Source organism: Nerophis ophidion, linkage group LG24 (assembly GCF_033978795.1).
Source record: "Nerophis ophidion isolate RoL-2023_Sa linkage group LG24, RoL_Noph_v1.0, whole genome shotgun sequence".
Classification (NCBI taxonomy): Eukaryota; Metazoa; Chordata; class Actinopteri; order Syngnathiformes; family Syngnathidae; genus Nerophis; species Nerophis ophidion.
In genome coordinates this window covers 29,426,812-29,446,727 of record NC_084634.1, presented here as the reverse complement: position 1 = coordinate 29,446,727, position 19,916 = coordinate 29,426,812, and the positions used below count along the sequence as shown (strand labels likewise).

Sequence of the window (19,916 nt, the reverse complement as noted above, 5' to 3'; positions counted from 1 at the left end):
TTATAGAGAATAGATATAGTTTTACATGAGGAAACACAAATATTGGATAAATAAACATTTACCGTCATTTGTCGCTTTATGGAAAACAGCAATGAGCAACTTGGGATACATTGCTAAGAGTTTTTTTTTTTTAAGTCAATACTGTTTCTCACGCTCTTTATCAAATTGCTGTGACTTGCAACTAGGGATGGGTACCGCTCACATTTGAACCGATATGGTACCAATTAAAATGAAATAAAATTACATTTTTATTGCAACATTTAATAACTGTTGTCCAGTTGTTGTATCTTGTTTTATTAAAACATTTATAATAAAGTCTCGATTGCATTGAGTGGCAATTACAGTTGCAAGTCCAGAAGTTAGAGGGCAAAAGTGTATAATTTATGTTTTTTTGGCAAGTCAGTTCAGTTCTGTCTAATATTTTGGTGTACCCTAAAAAGTGTTAATAAATTAGGTTTTGTACATATTACAAGAGAGGGGTAAATACATTTTTTTAGATGCATCACAATTAAAATAAATTAGTAAACGTATATAATCAATTATTTTTGTAAATAAAGTGAAGCAGACAGTTCTAAAATTTGTCTGACTTCAGCGTGCCACCTCACCAAGAAATACGACAAGATTCTTTGTTTTAGGGCACATATTTTTCAGTTTTGCACACATTTCTATTAATTTAATAAATGTAATGGGAATTCATTTAACTGTTTCTTATTCCAAATGCACTGATACAGAGTACACTGATGGTTGTGATATAAACAATTTTAACACTCTTACTAATTTGCGCCACGCTGTGAAGCCACACCAAACAAGAATGACAAACACATTTCGGGAGAACATCCTCAGTAACACAACAAACGCAACACAACAAATACCCAGAATAATTTCCATCCATGAGTATTCCTGACTGTATTATACACCCCGCTAGCACCAAAACCCGCCCCCCCCCCCCACCCCCCGTGCATTGGTAAGGTGGGCGGGGTGTATAATATAGTCAGGAAGACTCATGGATGCAAAGGATCCTAGGTATTTGTTGTGTTGCGTTTATGTTGTGTTACTGTGAGGATGTTCTCCCGAAATGTGTTTGTCCTTTTTGTTTGGTGTGGCTTCACAGCGTGGCGCATATTAGTAAAAGTGTTAAAATGTTTTATATCACAACCATCAGTGTACTCTGTGTCACCCAGTATTGCCTTTCAATCTTGTAAGTGTTTCTGCGGAAGCTGCACACAACATGTTACTGGACTGGAAAACAGTTTGTACATGTTGTTGAAGGTGTCAAAGTCAATGGCATCACAGCACGCCCTTAATCTCGTTATCTGAATATGCACCAGCAAACAGTCGCGAAAATGTTTGCGGCTCTCATCTTCTTCCATTCTCTTTGAATCGGGTTAATATAGATCTATGAATGGTAAAAGATGCCGACCCCTGATATATAACAACGGGCGGGTGGCGGGCGGTTGCGGTGTTGATAAAATGTTGGTCCGGGTGCATGGCGGGTGGATAACAACTTTAGTGATGTGGTTGCGGATGATATAATTGCCTATCCGCTCATCTCTAATTCACACTCACATTCACACACTAGGGCCAACTTAGTGTTGCCAATCAACCTATCCCCAGGTGCATGTTTTTGGAAATGGGAGGAAGCCGGAGTACTCGGAGGGAACCCACGCAGTCACGGGGAGAACATGCAAACTCCACACAGAAAGATCCCGAGCCCAGGATTGAACCCAGGACCTTTGTATTGTGCATCAATATACATAAAATAAAGATTAATCAATAATAGAATTTTAATTGAATTGTAATCGAATCATGAGGTGCCCAAAGTTTCCCATCTCTACTTATTTCGCACCAGCTGTTTGATTAAAACGTGCATCGGGGTTCTATTAACACTGACACGATGGTATATACGGCGGATACTGCCCTCCAAAATAGTTTCTCTCGTTTTGAGGAAATAACAGTAGAGGAATTGTTACAACGTGTAAATGGAATAAAACAAACAACATGTTTACTTGACCCTCTTCCTGGGAAACTGATCAAGGAGCTCTTTGTATTATTAGGTCCATCAGTGCTAAATATTCTAAACTTATCACTCTCCTCGGGCACTGTTCCCCTAGCATTCAAAAAAGCGGTTATTCATCCTCTTATTAAAAGACCTAACGTCGATCCTGACCTCATGGTAAACTACCGACCGGTGTCTCACCTTCCCTTTATTTCAAAAATCCTCGAAAAAATTGTTGCGGAGCAGTTAAATGAACACTTAGCGTCTAACAATCTATGTGAAACCTTTCAATCCGGTTTCAGGGCAAATCACTCCACGGAGACAGCCCTCGCAAAAATGACTAATTATCTATTGCTAACGATGGATTCTGATGCGTCATCTATGTTGCTGCTCCTCGATCTTAGCGCTGCTTTCGATACCGTCGATCATATTTTATTAGAACGTATCAAAACACGAATTGGTATGTCAGACTTAGCCCTGTCTTGGTTTAACTCTTATCTTACTGATAGGATGCAGTGTGTCTCCCATAACAATGTGACCTCGGACTACGTTAAGGTAACGTGTGGAGTTCCCCAGGGTTCGGTCCTTAGCCCAGCACTCTTCAGCATCTACATGCTGCCGCTAGGTGACATCATACGCAAATACGGTGTTAGCTTTCACTGTTATGCTGATGACACCCAACTCTACATGCCCCTAAAGCTGACCAACACGCCGGATTGTAGTCAGCTGGAGGCGTGTCTTAATGAAATTAAACAATGGATGTCCGCTAACTTTTTGCAACTCAACGCCAAAAAAACGGAAATGCTGATTATCGGTCCTGCTAGACACCGAACTCTATTTAATAATACAACTCTAACATTTGACAACCAAACAATTAAACAAGGCGACACGGTAAAGAATCTGGGTATTATCTTCGACCCAACCCTCTCCTTTGAGGCACACATTAAAAGCGTTACTAAAACGGCCTTCTTTCATCTCCGCAATATCGCTAAAATTCGCTCCATTCTGTCCACTAAAGACGCTGAGATCATTATCCATGCGTTTGTTAAGTCTCGTCTCGATTACTGTAACGTATTATTTTCGGGTCTCCCCATGTCTAGCATTAAAAGATTACAGTTGGTACAAAATGCGGCTGCTAGACTTTTGACAAGCACAAGAAAGTTTGGCTCACCTGCACTGGCTTCCTGTGCACTTAAGATGTGACTTTAAGGTTTTACTACTTACGTATAAAATACTACACGGTCTAGCTCCATCCTATCTTGCCGATTGTATTGTACCATATGTCCCGGCAAGAAATCTGCGTTCAAAGGACTCCGGCTTATTAGTGATTCCCAAAGCCCAAAAAAAGTCTGCGGGTTATAGAGCGTTTTCCGTTCGGGCTCCAGTACTCTGGAATGCCCTCCCGGTAACAGTTCGAGATGCCACCTCAGTAGAAGCATTTAAGTCTCACCTTAAAACTCATTTGTATACTCTAGCCTTTAAATAGACTCCCTTTTTAGACCAGTTGATCTGCCGTTTCTTTTCTTTTTCTTCTATGTCCCACTCTCCCTTGTGGAGGGGGTCCGATCCGATCCGGTGGCCATGTACTGCTTGCCTGTGTATCGGCTGGGGACATCTCTGCGCTGCTGATCCGCCTCCGCTTGGGATGGTTTCCTGCTGGCTCCGCTATGAACGGGACTCTCGTTGCTGTGTTGGATCCGCTTTGGACTGGACTCTCGCGACTGTGTTGGATCCATTATGGATTGAACTTTTACAGTATCATGTTAGACCCGCTCGACATCCATTGCTTTCCTCCTCTCCAAGGTTCTCATAGTCATCATTGTCACCGACGTCCCACTGGGTCATTATTGTCACCGATGTCCCACTGGGTGTGAGTTTTCCTTGCCCTTATGTGGGTCTACCGAGGATGTCGTAGTGGTTTGTGCAGCCCTTTGAGACACTAGTGATTTAGGGCTATATAAGTAAACATTGATTGATTGATTGATTGATTGATTGATCTTAGTTGTAATTTTGATCTTAGTTGTAATTTTCATAATTTTCATAATCAAATTTAAAGGTTTTGAAATCGCCATGTATAACCGCTAATGCAATTCAGCAGCATGTCAATAGCAAAGCCAATGTATATTAGCATCAAGCTAAAGCATTTTTGGAAAAGTGGAGCCTTACTGTACTTAAGTTTGTTGCTACCTAGAAGTAATTTGGCTAAACACATTTTCAGTGCTGCTGGAGGGATCGCCAAGTGCCAAGTGCTAAGTTGACAACAGGGTGTGACGTCACATGCAATGTAGGTACCATAACCTGGCAACGTTGGTATTTACTGGATTCGGTCTTTGGCCATGTAGTGATTTATGTTGTAGTTGTACTCAAAGAGTACATAGACTTGTGGTGTAAATGTGTTAGTTAGCAAAAAAAGTACAGAGTCAGCCAGTGATGACATCATAGAGGGGCACCGGAGCTGCGCAAGAATGACTTCCGGCCTAACAAAGGCTTCTTAGAACACTGTTGTTCAAGCAGTGTACTATAAACATGACAAGGTTGAGTCACAATGCAAGGGACTCTCTTTTTTGAATGATCTACTTCATTCCCTAAACTGCACAGCTTACCTGTGACAACACTGGGGATTTTTGTCATGAAGCTTTTGACCGTCCTGATGGGAACACCCTCTGTCTCATCCTGGATGAGAGTGACGATGTCTTCGATCTGCAGACAAATAGAAAAGAAAGAAGGCCATCAGACAAGAACGTAATTACAGTATATGACGCAAGGTCAGTGACGCATTTACTCATCCTTTAAGAGATGAGTAAAATGAACTTTTTAATAAGGTTCAAGATGTTTATCAGGATTCTTCTTACAGTTCCTTTAAGTGGATCATTTTAGTACATTGAGTACTTTCATCCATTCCAAAATTTAGGCATGAGCAAAGAAAAATCGGTAGATTAGCCACACATTTTTATAGACCACAAGGTTCAAAACTTTGGAAAACTTGGCAAAGTTACGTACATATGACAGTGCCACATTTGGGGTGAGGCAATTGCTAAAAATATGTTCTATTGTCTCGATTAGGGCTGGGCGATATACCTGAAAACTGTACCATGGTATAAGTATTTTTTATTGGTCTGTATCGATAATTTTTATGACCTATCCAAAAGATGAACGAGGAGAAAAAATATTTAAAATGTAACCTTCCACTGAATACAATCCCTTCCGTTATCAAGGCAGAAAGGAAATGAAATGTCAACACAAGCTTGGAAAAGACTAAATGTAAACAACATCCTTAAATCACATTGAACATGTAACAACCTCTTAAAATGACGGTGCAAAAAAAAAGGAATATGTAAGAAATGCTTAATAAAGTAACAAAACAGTGCAGAGTGTGAAAATGTAAACAGAGAAACCCGGGAAGAACTTTTCTGCAGGTTAAGTGTCAGGAAATTACAGCTGTGCTCTAATTATTACCAGTCCTTTGTGGGGACAAGCACCTTGCAAAATTTACAGACCACATTGTTTTAACTACAGTCTACTTGAAAAAAAAAAAAAAAAATGCCATACTGTCGAGGTGACTTTTCCTGTTTTACCCACAATTTCTTCCCTCTCTGCAGAACTTTCTCTTCTCACTCCATGCAAAGAATCAACTGCGAGACAACAATCTGGCGCAACCAAACCTGATAGTACCCGGTTGGCTGTTAGCGTGTCACATCCAATGATCACTTCCTGTTTTGCTTTATTACCATAAAGCAAAGGCCTCGCAACTTCCCGTTTCTTCCGTCATAGAAGAAAAAATGTTTTTTACGTTTTATCAAACGCACTTTTTACTGATATTGATTACGATTCTATTGTGATATAAACTAATATTGTTTTATCACTTAGCCCTAGTTTAGATTGTTCATTTATATCGCCAGAAGGGGGTTGGCTACAGAATACAGACAGGTTGGAGGACATAGACGTGCAGCAAATACGTGTCTCTATGGTACCGGCCAATAATACATGCAAAAACCTCATTTAAATAGAGCGGTCTGCACCACTTTTGCAATTGTTCTCAATTGTGCACACAATCTTTGGACTGTAGATCACCCGCAATATGCCAACTTATAGTACTCGCAATTTTATAGTTCGGACAGTCTAATCAGAATTTGTTTGGGGTCTTAGAATGTAAAATGTACTGGTTGAAGTGGATTGTTTATTTAGCAAAACATTCATGATACTTATTCTTGGTAAAGAAACACCTTTTAGATACGTAAACTACTGGAAATAAATATATGTATGCTCCCACCATCATGTTGTGTTATGTTTATCTATGATCATTATATTTTTACACATATTTTGAATTAATCATTTATTTATAAACAAAATGGAACGATACTTGTATTATAAGTTGAGATACCTATATATTTTTTTCACTCAATACTATGTATATAAGTTCCTAAATATCCATAACAATTCCAATAAATATTGAGTTTAAAATAATGTATTATTTAAACAGCACCATACTTTTTTTCTACTGGTGTCAAGAGAGTGGGATGTGAGAAGTTAGTTGCTTTGGATACGTACAAAAATACAAAGGAGTGGTTTGCATATGTTGGTTGTTCAACAATGGAACTGAACTAGCTAATTAATAAAGGGGTATTTTTAGCACAAGAACACAAACATCCCACATTGTACCATTCATCATTGTGAAGATATTTCCAGCTATAGACAGGATTTATAAATGCGTGAAGGACACAGACACCCACGCTGGGTCAACAGCTACACAACAGAAGCCTGGTGCTTTGAGGGCGTACGGGGAAATAAGACAAGGTACAAATGTCTACACGGCAGCAGGTACATTTCCAAGCAAATCACAGATGTTTGGAGCCAGCGTGGAAATTCCAACTGACGAACCTTCTGTTCCTACCATGCTGTCATCCTCGTTAGAAGACCACTTCCTGGCTGCCTGCCATTGGCTTGTCAGTGCTCATCTCTCACATTGTTGCCGCACCGTTCCTACCAGACTCGGATGGCGTTGTGAGCAGGGATTTATAAAAGACCTCTGACCTAATTATAGTTGGGTTTTTGAATACAAGATGCTCTGTCCATTTCTTCAGGGAACGGAGTTTATCGCGGGTACGAGTGACAGCTTTATGGCAAGAAGAAACCATGATAACTAATGAGTCTGTTTTATGTTCAGCACAGTTGGGGCACATTTCATTGAATAATCAGCTGCATTTAGAACCCCTTGAGGGCAAGGAATAAAGTTCCATATATGGTACCTCAACTTAAGATAAGAAGTGTCTCTTGGCTAATTATAGTGGTTTAGGTTGCAAGCAAAAATGTAACCCACAAGCATTGCCACTAGTTGGCATACCAAAAGTCACAGCGAACCCCATAGGATCCACATCTGGTCTCACTCGCTAGCACTAGCTTATAGCTAGAGATCGACATAACAGTGTTATCCAACCAGATGTGGATGACATTCATTGAATAAAGAATATAAAGGAGTATGTAGTAGACTTAACATAGCAGTAAGAGCACATCATCTGTACCATACTGTAGCAGAAGAAGTCTAATACCAGCCAAAAGTTGTTAAAATAATATCTAAACAGTGGGCATTTATCCATGAAAATATGGAAAAGCTGCTGATGGTGAGTTTGATGAAGACGCAGCTGGAAGGAAATACCGTAGAAGTCTGCTCTCCAAGTTGAATGCTGTACATTATATTACTTTGTTAAAGTACTGTAGTTGTTAGTACTACATTGTATTTAAATAGTTTTCATACAATACCGGTATTTATGATCTAAAAGTTTGTTTTTCTTTTTAAACTGCATGTTACATGTTAAAATTGGGCTACTATAGGGGACAAGCACCAATTAAATTGTTGATTATAAATAATTTCAATGGGCGTTGTTGGTTGATTTGAGATTTAAGTGTTTTGATTTGGTACATACATAATAGAACTATATCGGGAAGGTTTTGTTTTCTTGTTAAAAGACAGCTTTATTCCCATAATGTTTTCACTTTATTTTTATAAGATTACAATCATATTCTAGCAAATATTTTAAAACATATTATATTAACTTGAAATTATATTTTACCTCTAAAACATTTACCAATTTACTCCTGTAAAATTGTGATTCCCTGCCCCCAAAAATACAGTTATAGTTGTATTCCCATGATATTTTTTACCTGGTCTTGTAATTTATTTTTTGAAACATTGGAACTTTATGTATCCTACAGTAATATTACTACTTTATTCTTGTAAATTTGTTGGGGTGTTTTTTTCCTGTAATTTTTACAGTTTTATTTTAGCAATATTACCTCTTTCTCATCAATGCTTTTTAAAATTAACACTTTATTCTTGTCCAAAAATTGTTAAATTTCCTTTCATTGTTTTTTCTTTTGAAAGTAGTCTTTTTTCTTTTTTTATAATACTGAACTTAAATGTATTCTTTGTATTCTAAACTGTATTTTTCCTTTAAAATTATGTTAACAATATTACTACTCTATACCTGTTTTCTTTCCCTATAAAATTTAAAGTTTTGGTTTTGCAATATTCTTATTAAGAGAATTTATTTTTTTAAGAGTAACACTTTATTCTTGGCTAATTATTGTATGTTAATTTGAAATGTATTATATTTGAATAGTATTTTTGTAAAATTAAAAATGTGTCCCATAATTTAAATTTTATTCTTTAAAAAATCACTTTCATAATAGAATTTTTTCTAAAATTGCCGCCCCTATCTTAAATTATAGCTTTATTCTCATTATTTTAACTATTATTGTGAAAATACATATTTATTCCTAAAATACTACAACTTTACTTTTTCAATACATCAAACTTTTTCATAACATTTCACGTTTGTATCTTAACATGGGTACAATTTTATTACTGCAGATTACCACTTGGTCATAAAAAATCTTATATTAACATTTTATTCTTATGAAATTTTTGTTGAACATTTTCTCAAAATATTTATTCTTTTGACATTACTATTTTACTTTAATTCTGTAATCTGTAATCTGTAAAATGTAATCTCTGTACTCTAAGATGTATTTTTCTTTTAAAATGTTAATATATTTTAGTACTCTGTACTATTTTATTCTTGTTTGTTTTTCCCTCTGTAAAGTGTACAATTTTGTTCTTACAATTACTTTTTTCTCACAAAATTTCACTTATTTATCTTAATATTAATATTTTATATTCTTGCATTTTTTTGTTTATTTCCTTTAAAATTTACAATTTACCACTTCCCCATTAAATGTTCTTATATTAATTTAGTCAACTTTTCTCTGAAAGGTTATCTTCATCTAAAGTTTTGTTTTGTTTTGTCAACATTGTTATTTATTAAAACAATGCTTATTCTCATTCTCCTAGTAGTGTTTGAATAATATTGTTATAAAATCACGACTTTATTGTCAGAATTTTTCTTAATTTTGGATGTTTTGGTTGGATAAAAGAGTGAACATCAGACCACAGAGCAAAAGGACATTTGCCTTCCTAACTTCCACACTATGACAATCATCCTTGGCCGTCACGAGGATCTATTTGTGGGCAAGACCACTGTGGCTTGTTTTGGAAGGCAGGTACTTTTATACATCCTGCTGGGAGAAAATGTCAGTGCGGGGCCTCGGGGGGTGAGATGACTGCTCAGACAGACATCTAACAGATGCTGAAGCGTACTTTAACAAAGTTGGCAAACACAGTGCACCTGTTTATTTAGTTTTGGAACACTTTACCTCTTTCTGTTTTTGATACTCTTCTGTACATAAAAGTAATTTTTGGGGGGCTGTGTGTAAAGTTACAGAACGCTGAGAAGACCTCATTGGTCAGCACACATTTTTCGTAGTTATATAACAGCATTGTTTCCCTTCAATTTGCAACTGCTGGTTTAGTTAGATTATTTTCTCCCTATTTGCATCTTCTCAGGCTCCTTCACAATAGAGTGCAGAGGCACACTGATTGCATGTCCTTTTGTGCTGTAAAAGTGGCAATCACACCTTGATGAGAAAGTCAAGATGACACACCGAGTAAAAGAACTTGCTGGCAGAACTGTGACAGTCTGATTCCACGCTGCAAAAAATAGAATTTAAAAATTAAATATCTCAAACGAGTGGTTCTCAATTATTTCACCCTTGAAAAACTACTGAGTGGATTTATCTGAATGTGTCAACCTTCTTGTTGACTAGAACTTGCACCAAATAAATAGTTCATTCTACTTTAGGCAGTGTCTCAGACTGGACAAGTGGTACAAAGTTAATGGTCAATGTTTGTTTCTACAGAGTTTGTTGACCATATGTCTGTAGATAGAAATTAATATGTTGTTTTATGGCAATTTATTGCGTTAAAGTCTCATTTTTAAACGTCTGTACATTTTTAAACTGATTGTGATGGTAATCTTTGTGAGCCCGTCACTGGGCTTGTCCATTGTATGTTAGCATTAAACTGGCAGTATAAGAGTGAACCTTTATCATGTCTGGTTGAATTGCCCCTTTTTCAGTTTATAACAAACTGAATTGTTAATTTAACACTCCATGTGTATATTAATTAGGGCTGTCAATTCAGGAACGATTATTGATTCGAAGTCAATACTTTTTTAATAACATTGGGAGCCAGTTCTACGATGAACTACATTCCTCCATAAAATAGATAAAACAGATTGTAGCTGAGATAGGCTCCAGTGCCCTCCGCGACCCCGAAGGGAATAAGCGGTAGGAAATGGATGGATGGAACTCCGATCAATTTTAACTTAAAAGAAAACTGGTTTTGTTTAGTAAATTGATTACCAAACATTTAATAAAGTCAAATACAAATGAGGCAACAAGAGAAGTATGCAACACTTCTCTTTTCCAAAGTAAATCTGTACAGCAGATATAATCATCTACAAACCCTGTTTCCCGTTGGGAAATTGTGTTAGATGTAAATATAAATGGAATACAATGATGTGCAAATAATTTTCAACCCATATTCAGTTGAATATGCTACAAAGACAAGATATTTGATGTTCAAACTGATAAGCATTTTTTTTTTTTTTTTTTTTTTTACAAACAATCATTTCCTTTAGAATTTGAAGCCAGCAACACGTGACAAAAAAGTTGGGAAAGGTGGCAATAAATACTGATAGAGTTGAGGAATGCTCATCAAACACTTATTTGGAACATCCCACAGGTGTGCAGGCGAATTGGGAACAGGTGGGTGCCATGATTGGGTATAAAAACAGCTTCCCAAAAAATGCTCAGTCTTTTACAACAAAGGATGGGGCAAGGTACACCCTTTTGTCCACAGCTGCGTGAGCAAATAGTCAAACAATTTAAGAACAATGTTTCTCAAAGTGCAATTGCAAGAAATTTAGGGATTTCAAAACATCTACGGTCCATAATATTATCAAAAGATTCAGACAATCTGGAGAAATCACTCCACGTAAGCGGCATGGCCGGAAACCAACATTGAATGACCGTGACCTTCGATCCCTCAGACGGCACTGTATCAAAAACCGACATCAATCTCGAAAAGGATATCACCACATGGGCACAGGAACACTTCAGAAAACCACTGTCACTAAATACAGTTTGTCGCTACATCTGTAAGTGCAAGTTAAAGCTCTACTATGCAAAGCGAAAGCCATTTATCAACAACATCCAGAAACGCCACCGGCTTCTCTGGGCCCGAAATCATCTGAGATGGACTGATGCAAAGTGGAAAAGTGTTCTGTGGTCTGACGAGTCCACATTTCAAATTGTTTTTGGAAATATTCGACATTGCGTCATCCGGACCAAATGGGAAGCGAACCATCCAGACTGTTATCGACTTAAAGTTCAAAAGCCAGCATCTGTGATGGTATGGGGGTGCATTAGTGCCCAAGGCATGGGTAACTTACACATCTGTGAAGGCACCATTAATGCTGAAAAGTACATACAGGTTTTGGAACAACATATGCTGCCATCTAAGTGCCGTATTTTTCATGGACGCCCCTCCTTATTTCAGCAAGACAATACCAAGCCACATTCAGCACGTGTTACAACAACGTGGCTTTATAAAAAAAAAAAAGAGTGCGGGTACTTTACTGGCCTGCCTGCAGTCCAGACCTGTCTCCCATCGAAAATTTGTGGCGCATTATGAAGCGTAAAATACGACAGCGGAGACCCCGGACTGTTGAACAACTGAAACTCTACATAAAACAAGAATGGGAAAGAATTCCACTTTCAAAGCTTCAACAATGAATTTCCTCAGTTCCCAAATGTTTATTAAGTGTAGTTAAAAGAAAAGGTGATGTAACACAGTGGCGAACATGTCCATTCCCAACTACTTTGGCACATGTTGCAGCCATGAAATTCTAAGTTAATTATTATTTGCAAAGAAAAAAAAATAGAGTTTATGAGTTTGAACATCAAATATCTTGTCTTTGTAGTGCTTTCAACTAAATATGGCTTGAAAAGGATTTGCAAATCATTGTATTCCGTTTGTATTTACATCTAACACAATTTCCCAACTCATATGGAAACAGGGTTTGTACATCAACAATATTGTTTTGTTAGGTGGCTGGACAGGACAGATTAAAAAAAAAAATTATATATATATATATATATATATATATATATATATATATATATATATATATATATATATATATATATATTTTTTTTTTTTTTTTTTTTTTTTTTTTTCAATTAAGCATCATTACAAATAAGAAATGGGATTTATCAAAAAAAAAATCATTTTTTCTGACAACCCTAATATTACTAAACTTTTTTTCTGTGCTTAGTTTTACAGTAACTTCATTGTGGAGACTATAAATAACCAACCTCAAATTATAAGTTTTTTGTCCCTAATTCAAAAGATCTGCCAAAAATAAATTCCAAAATCCAGAGAGGTCAGAATAATATATGTAAATAAACCAGGGTGTGCATAGTGCAATCTGTGTTACATTTATGGATGAGTACCGTTCACACATGAACCGATATGGTACTAAAAACCTGGGAATCGATAATGGTACTCAGTAGTACCCATGTTTGGTACTTTTGTGTTAACAAATAATTGCTTTTGAAAAAACATTCTCAATTTATTGCAACATTTAAAAACAGCTGATTATGGTCTATTTATATATCTTGTTATATTGTCTCATTTGCTGTTAATGACATTAAGTAGCAATTACAGTTGCAAGTCCAAGACGTTAGATGGCAGTAGTGTATAGCACGGATGTTCAACTAAATTGTTTCGGGGGCCACATTTTTAGAAAACTAGGGACCGTAGGGCCAGACTTCTCCATTCACCATCAGTCTTATTTTGTATGTATATGATTTTGGTGAATTTACAAGAGCAATCCGTTGTTTTTAATAACTTTCTGCAAAAAAAAAAAAAGCTAGTCAGGACAACCTCTATGACAGCCTTTTCAGAATCTGCTGGAAAAATGTGAGTCACACAAGTTTTTTGAACTATGGGCCACAAGTTGACGAGCACAAATGATGAAAAAGATAGGACCTTAAAGGCCTACTGAAATGAGATGTTCTCATTTAAACGGGGATAGCAGGTCCATTCTATGTGTCATACTTGATCATTTCGCCATATTGCCATATTTTTGCTGAAAGGATTTAGTAGAGAACATCGACGATAAAGTTCGCAACTTTTGGTCGCTAATAAAAAAAGCCTTGTCTGTACTGGAAGTAACAGACGATGTGTAGACGGGTTGTAGAGCTCATCCACACATTGTTCACAATCATGGCCACCAGCAGCTAGAGCGATTCGGACCGAGAAAGCGACAATTTCCCCATTAATTTGAGCGAGGATGAAAGATTCGTAGATGAGGATAGTGAGAGTGAAGGACTAGAAGGAAAAAAAAAAGACGTGGGCAGTGGGAGCGATTCAGATGTTATTTGACACATTTACTAGTATAATTCTGGAAAATCCTTTATCTGCTTATTGTGTTACTAGTGTTTTAGTGAGATTATATAGTCATACTTGAAAGTTGGAGGGGTGTGGTGACCGCCAGTGTCTCTGAAGGAAGCCACGGAGGAGCCAAGAGAGTCACAGCTGCCTCTTTGACAGCTGTAGGAGGAACGACACGAGCTCTGCTCGTGTCTACGGTAAGAGCCGACTTATTACCACAATTTTCTCACCGAAACCTGCCGGTTGACATGTGGTAGAGAACCATGTTCGCTTGACCGCTCTGTTCCATATTAAAGCTTCACCGTCATCTTTAGGGAATGTAAACAAAGAAACACCGCCTGTGTTTGTTTTGCTACAGCCGACCGCAATACACCACTTTCCACCAACATCTTTCTTCTTTGTAGTCTCCATTATTAATTAAACAAATTGCAAAAGATTCAGCAACACAGATGTCCGGAAATCTGTGTAATTATGCGATTAAAGCAGACTACTTATAGCTTGGATCGGGCAGGAAGAATATGTCCGCTACAACCGGTGACGTCAGGCGCACGCGTCATCATACGCGTCATCATTCCGCAACGTTTTCAACAGCATACTTCGCGGGAAATTTTAAATTGCAATTTAGTAAACTAAACCGGCCGTATTGGCATGTGTTGCAATGTTAATATTTCATCATTGATATATAAACTATCAGACTGCGTGGTGGGTAGTAGTGGGTTTCAGTAGGCCTTTAAGTGGAACCTTGAGGAACACCACTTGTATAAAAAAGGAAGTTAAACAAATGACTTCTAGTTTTGAGTGCATCTGAAGTATATCTTATTATATTATTGATACTACAAACATATAACTGCCAAAAAGGAGAGGACTTAAAGGGGTGCCTTGAGGAACTCCTCAGTTATGTAAGTCACAAGTTTGAAGGACAGTGTTATGTTTGCTAGCAAGGTTAAAATGTCAATGCAAGGATTTTCCAATGTGTTTACACTGGTCCAACAATAGCACTCTAGTGCTATTAGGAATTTGCTGCAAGAATATTTGTCTCCCAAGTTTTGAACTGAAACCAAATCCGGCCAGGAGATGACAACAAAGCGGCCACAGAGTCACCAGTTAAATAGCTCTGGTGTATAGTGTTTTTGAAAGAGTAGAGCCTTACTTTAATTACAATTTTTTTTTTGTCAACTTCATTGTTGGCACTGAAAATTGCAACATTACCTAGAGGTAATTTGGCTGAGTCCGCTAGAGTGATTGCCATGTGCTAAAGTGCTTCAACTTGGCATGACGTCACGCGCAACACAGATACGGAACCAAGTAGGGCTGGGAGATCTATCGATATATCGCGGGTTTGTCTCTGTGCGATATAGAAAATGACTATATCGTGATTTTCGAGTATACGCTCTCACACAGTTGCTTTTAGCTGCTGGCATTACACCACAGGCTCTTCACCTTCTTACATACGTCACATACGTATACGCCCTCGCGGAGCAGAGAGGTTGCAGCATTCGTAACGTTAGCTGTGATACTAGCGGAGCCGTGCGAGTGGTAATACGAGAGAAAGAAGGTGCGAATCTGGTAACAAATGAAGAATTAATTCCCAAGAAAAACAGCAGGGGGTCCATTGCCTTGCTGTGGTTTGGCTTAAAGTGGGAATATGTCGAACAGACAACCGTGATTTACCATGTGTGGGGCAAAAGTGTTGCTTCAAAAAATAGCATTACTGCTAATACGTAGCATCATTTGAAAAGTGCTCTGCTAGAGAATGAGTGATTACCTTTCATGTCAACATCTCCATTCGGTGCCACACGCCCACACCATCAAAATGTCGAGGCAAACATTTCCACACCGTCAACAATAGTCAACAACAAAAAGAGTTAATGTCCGCAGTAACCTACCACATAGCGAATGACGAACACTATTTGATTTCCTATTACGCAGCTAATTTTTATGACAGTTATTGAAATATCTTGTGTGACATCATGCACAAAAGTTCACTTTATTTGTTTTAAACTATTGTAGTGGTTCTCTGTACAAAAAGTGCACTTTAATTTAGTGTTTTGATATGTCATCTTAGTGACATCATGCACAAAAGTGCACTAATGGCTTGTTTTAAAATGTCTCTGACAATCTTGCACGTTCTCTTTTGGAAATGACATGAATGTTTGTACCACTGCTTAATAATTGTATAATAAATACAGTTTTAGTCAATTGACATAGTTGTGATTTCCTTCTCTGCATGAACGTTTAATATGAGCATATATTAATGCAGTATGAACAAGAATGTTTTAATGTAGACACATAGAATCATCATACTGTTGTGATTATATGTATCAAGTGTTAATTCAAGGCTAAGGTAAAATATAGAGATACATATCGTGTATTGCGAATGGCCTAAAAATATCGAGATATTAAAAAAAGGCCATATCGCCCAGCCCCAGTACCAAGGCATAGTTTAATTTTATATTAAGGGATTCGGTTGATGCAAAAAAAAAAAAAAAAAAGGACGGATTCAGTACCCATTCCTATTGTTACATTGCAGTAATACAATTGAAATATACAGCTAAACAATAATTACAAAGGTTTGTCTTTATATGTATACAATTTTCTAAAAAAAAATGCTTGTGTCATAGCCATGACATCATATTGACACGGCCACGCTTTTGCAGACACAAATAGATTGTTTGTTTTTGGGAATCAATTATATTTCTTCAACAGCTGTCAAAGTTAACTGATCACATTAATCATTGATTATTAACAACAACACAATTTATTTTGACTCTGGCCACATGTTTACGTGAAAGGCGGTCAGGGATCAGACCAATGCTTACATCCGGTGAAAAAATTTGTGAGGAGATTTGGACTGGTGTGCTCTCGAGTAAATTTAGCTGCAAAATACACCATGACGAGACTTTAGATAAAGATTTTACCATGTTTTGTGCAAATAAATGATGTGTACAAAAGTAAAACCCTTAACATGTTTTCCTGTGAGACATTCTGAAAATAAAATTGAATCCGTGCACATATTGTTGGTCATTTCAATTCAAGCAAGTAATGTACTGCGATTAATCAATATTCAAATGTGTAATCTCTAATAAACTTATACAAAAAAAATCATTTTATGACAGCACTGTATATCTTCAGTACATACTGTATTCACAGTAAATATAGGTTTGTCATATTTCATGGTCAGCTTGTTGATTAATTGGAGCATCGCTGCCACCTGGCTGGAGGTTTCTGTATTGTTCAAGCATGAATAAGGAAGCTAATACGTGGGAGTCCCCCTGATAACACTTACTGTAAATCAAGCTAAAAATACTTATATTTCACTAACAAGACATATTTTTCACACTATGCTGATTTAAAGCAATGCATTAAAATCTGAATTAGTTAAATAGTCCAGAACATTTGACTTGCCAAAGTGCTTGAAGCAAGTTGGGTATTTTGTATATAGACAAAAATTAGTATTTTGCGTAGTGGTGCTTTTATTTAAACGACAACATTTATCTTTAACAGCTAAGATTTCACTAATAAGACATATTTTTCACTCTATGCTGATTCAAAGCAATGCATTAAAATCTGAATTACTTAAATAGTCAAGAACATTTGACTTACCAAAGTGCTTGAAACAAGTTGGGTATTTTGTGAAAAGACAAAAATAAGTATTTTGTGTAGTGGCGCTTTTATTTAAATAAGTACATTTATCTTTAACAGCTAAGATGATTTTAAACCAGTTCTTTTGTAACCATGTATCACACTATAAGTCAATTGGAAACACATTATTGTACCTAAAGTTTTATCATTTATTACAAAGAGATACATTATATTCATGAGGGCACCAATAAAAACGAACCGATGTAGCAAAATCAAGATGTAGCGTATAAGGTTTTATTAGCATTAGCAATTTAAAATGTGTTCTGCTACTATACAGCTGATCACACATAGGGATGGGTACCAAATTTGGTATTTTTTTGGCACCGACTGAATCTTGCCTGTCCTAATGCAATACTTTGATGTCACTCCCAGTTGACGACTTCGCGATCACTGAGAGTGGACGCAGCCAAACTACATCTTGGTAATGTTGCAATTTTCAATGCAGACAAAGCAATTGACTGAAAAAAATGCTCCAACTCTAAGAAAATAACACTCCACACCCCTGCCCCCCCCAAAAATGTGCTAGCTTGATGCTAATATACAGTACATGGGCTTTGCTATTGATATGCTAATGATTAGCATTAGCGATTTTACATGGGGATTTCAACACCACCAAATTCAGTCATAAAAACTAACTAAGATGCACGTTACAATCAAACAGCTGGTGTGTAATAAGTACAATACTTACAGTATTAATTATTTAAGGGCGCAACAAAAGACTAGAGAGCAAAGACTAAACTGACCAACCAATACACCACTAACTCAACACTACTGCCATCTAACGTCTTGGACTTGGAACTGTCATCGAGACTCAAGAATGTTACAATAAAACAAGATATACCAACTCAACAGCAGTTATCGTAATCAGCTCATTTTTAAATGTTGCAATAAAAAATGGTTTTATCATCAGAAATATTGCCCAAAAAAGTAAAATGGTAAATGGTTGTACCGTATTTTCCGCACTACAAGGCGCACCGGATTATAAGGCGCACCTTCACTGAATGGCCTATTTTAAAACTTGTTCATATACTGTATAAGGCGCAACGCATTATAAGGCGCATAGAATAGATGCTACAGTAGAGGCTGGGGTTACGTTATGCATCCTTTAGATCAGGGGTCACCAACCTTTTTGAAACCAAGTGCTACTTCTTAGTACTGATTAATGCGAAGGGCTACCAGTTTGATACACACTTAAATAAATTGCAATAAATAGCCAATTTGCTCAATTTACCTTTAACCATATTTTATCATTAATAACTAATGATATTTATCTTTGTGGAAACACTGATCATCTTAATGATTTCTCACAATAAATATATATAGAAACAGATAAAAATAAATATGCAACACTTTATTTTTATATTTTCTCTAAGTGCACATTTTTCAAATCGAACATGTTCAAATGATCACTTCTAAGACAGTCTTGTGAAATCACAATATCCCATTTTAACTAGCTAGCCACTAACTTTTTTTAACAAATCATGAATTACTTTGCACCATGTTTGTACAAAAAACTCATGTAAAATACAAGTCAACTCTCAAATTTTTAAATAAATCATGTCACACTTTGAACTGGACACCAAATAGGTTATCTGTTTCTTTGTCAGATAGTGGGAAGCCTGGCATTGCATGCTGTTAACTAGTGTGTTGTACTCTGGTGTGTAACTTGACACTGCAACTCTGAGTGAGTCTTGCATATGTGCATCAGTGAGGCGTGTTCTGTGTTTGTTCTTGATGAAGTTCCTGTCAGAAAAGGCTGATTCACAAAGATAAGTTGAACCAAACAGGCTTGCAACGTTCATAGCTGCTGCGCATACGCCACTGTACTTTTCTGTGTCAACAAGGCACCAAAAGTTTGGTGCAGCCTGGTGGGCTGTAAATTTTAAATTGTCAGGAAAGAAGAGAAAGGGATTTAAAAGGTAAAAAGGTATATGTGTTTAAAAATCCTAAAATCATTTTCAAGGTTGTATTTTTTCTCCCAAATTTTCTTTCTGAAAGTTATAAGATGCAAAGTAAAAAATAAATGAATTTATTTAAACAAGTGAAGACCAAATCTTTAAAATATTTTCTTGGATTTTCAAATTCTATTTGAGTTTCGTCTTTCTTATAATTAAAAATGCCGAACAAAGCGAGACCAGCTTGCTAGTAAATCAATACAATTCAAAAAATAGAGGCAGCTCACTCGTAAGTGCTGCTATTCGAGCTATTTTTTGAACAGGCCATCGGGCTATTCATTTGGTCCTTACGGGCTACCTGGTGCCCGCAGGCACCGCGTTGGTGACCCCTGCTTTAGATGGAGCTCCGCTAAAGGGAATGTCAACAAAACAGTCAGATAGGTCAGTCAAACTTTATATATAGATTACAAACCAGCATTCTGACAACTCCGTTCACTCCCAAAATGAATAAACAGCTGTTTTATTATTT

The 19,916-nt window shown here is 36.8% G+C and overlaps 1 protein-coding gene across 1 annotated transcript in view; it reads right to left on the bottom strand.

Moving 5' to 3' along the window:
- Nucleotides 1–19,916, bottom strand: part of rgs6 (regulator of G protein signaling 6) — a 253,489-nt gene that overhangs the window by 77,017 nt on the left and 156,556 nt on the right. Inside the window, 1 exon segment of the mRNA XM_061886160.1 lies at nucleotides 4,600–4,696. Within this exon segment, the coding sequence (XP_061742144.1) occupies nucleotides 4,600–4,696 (97 nt within the window).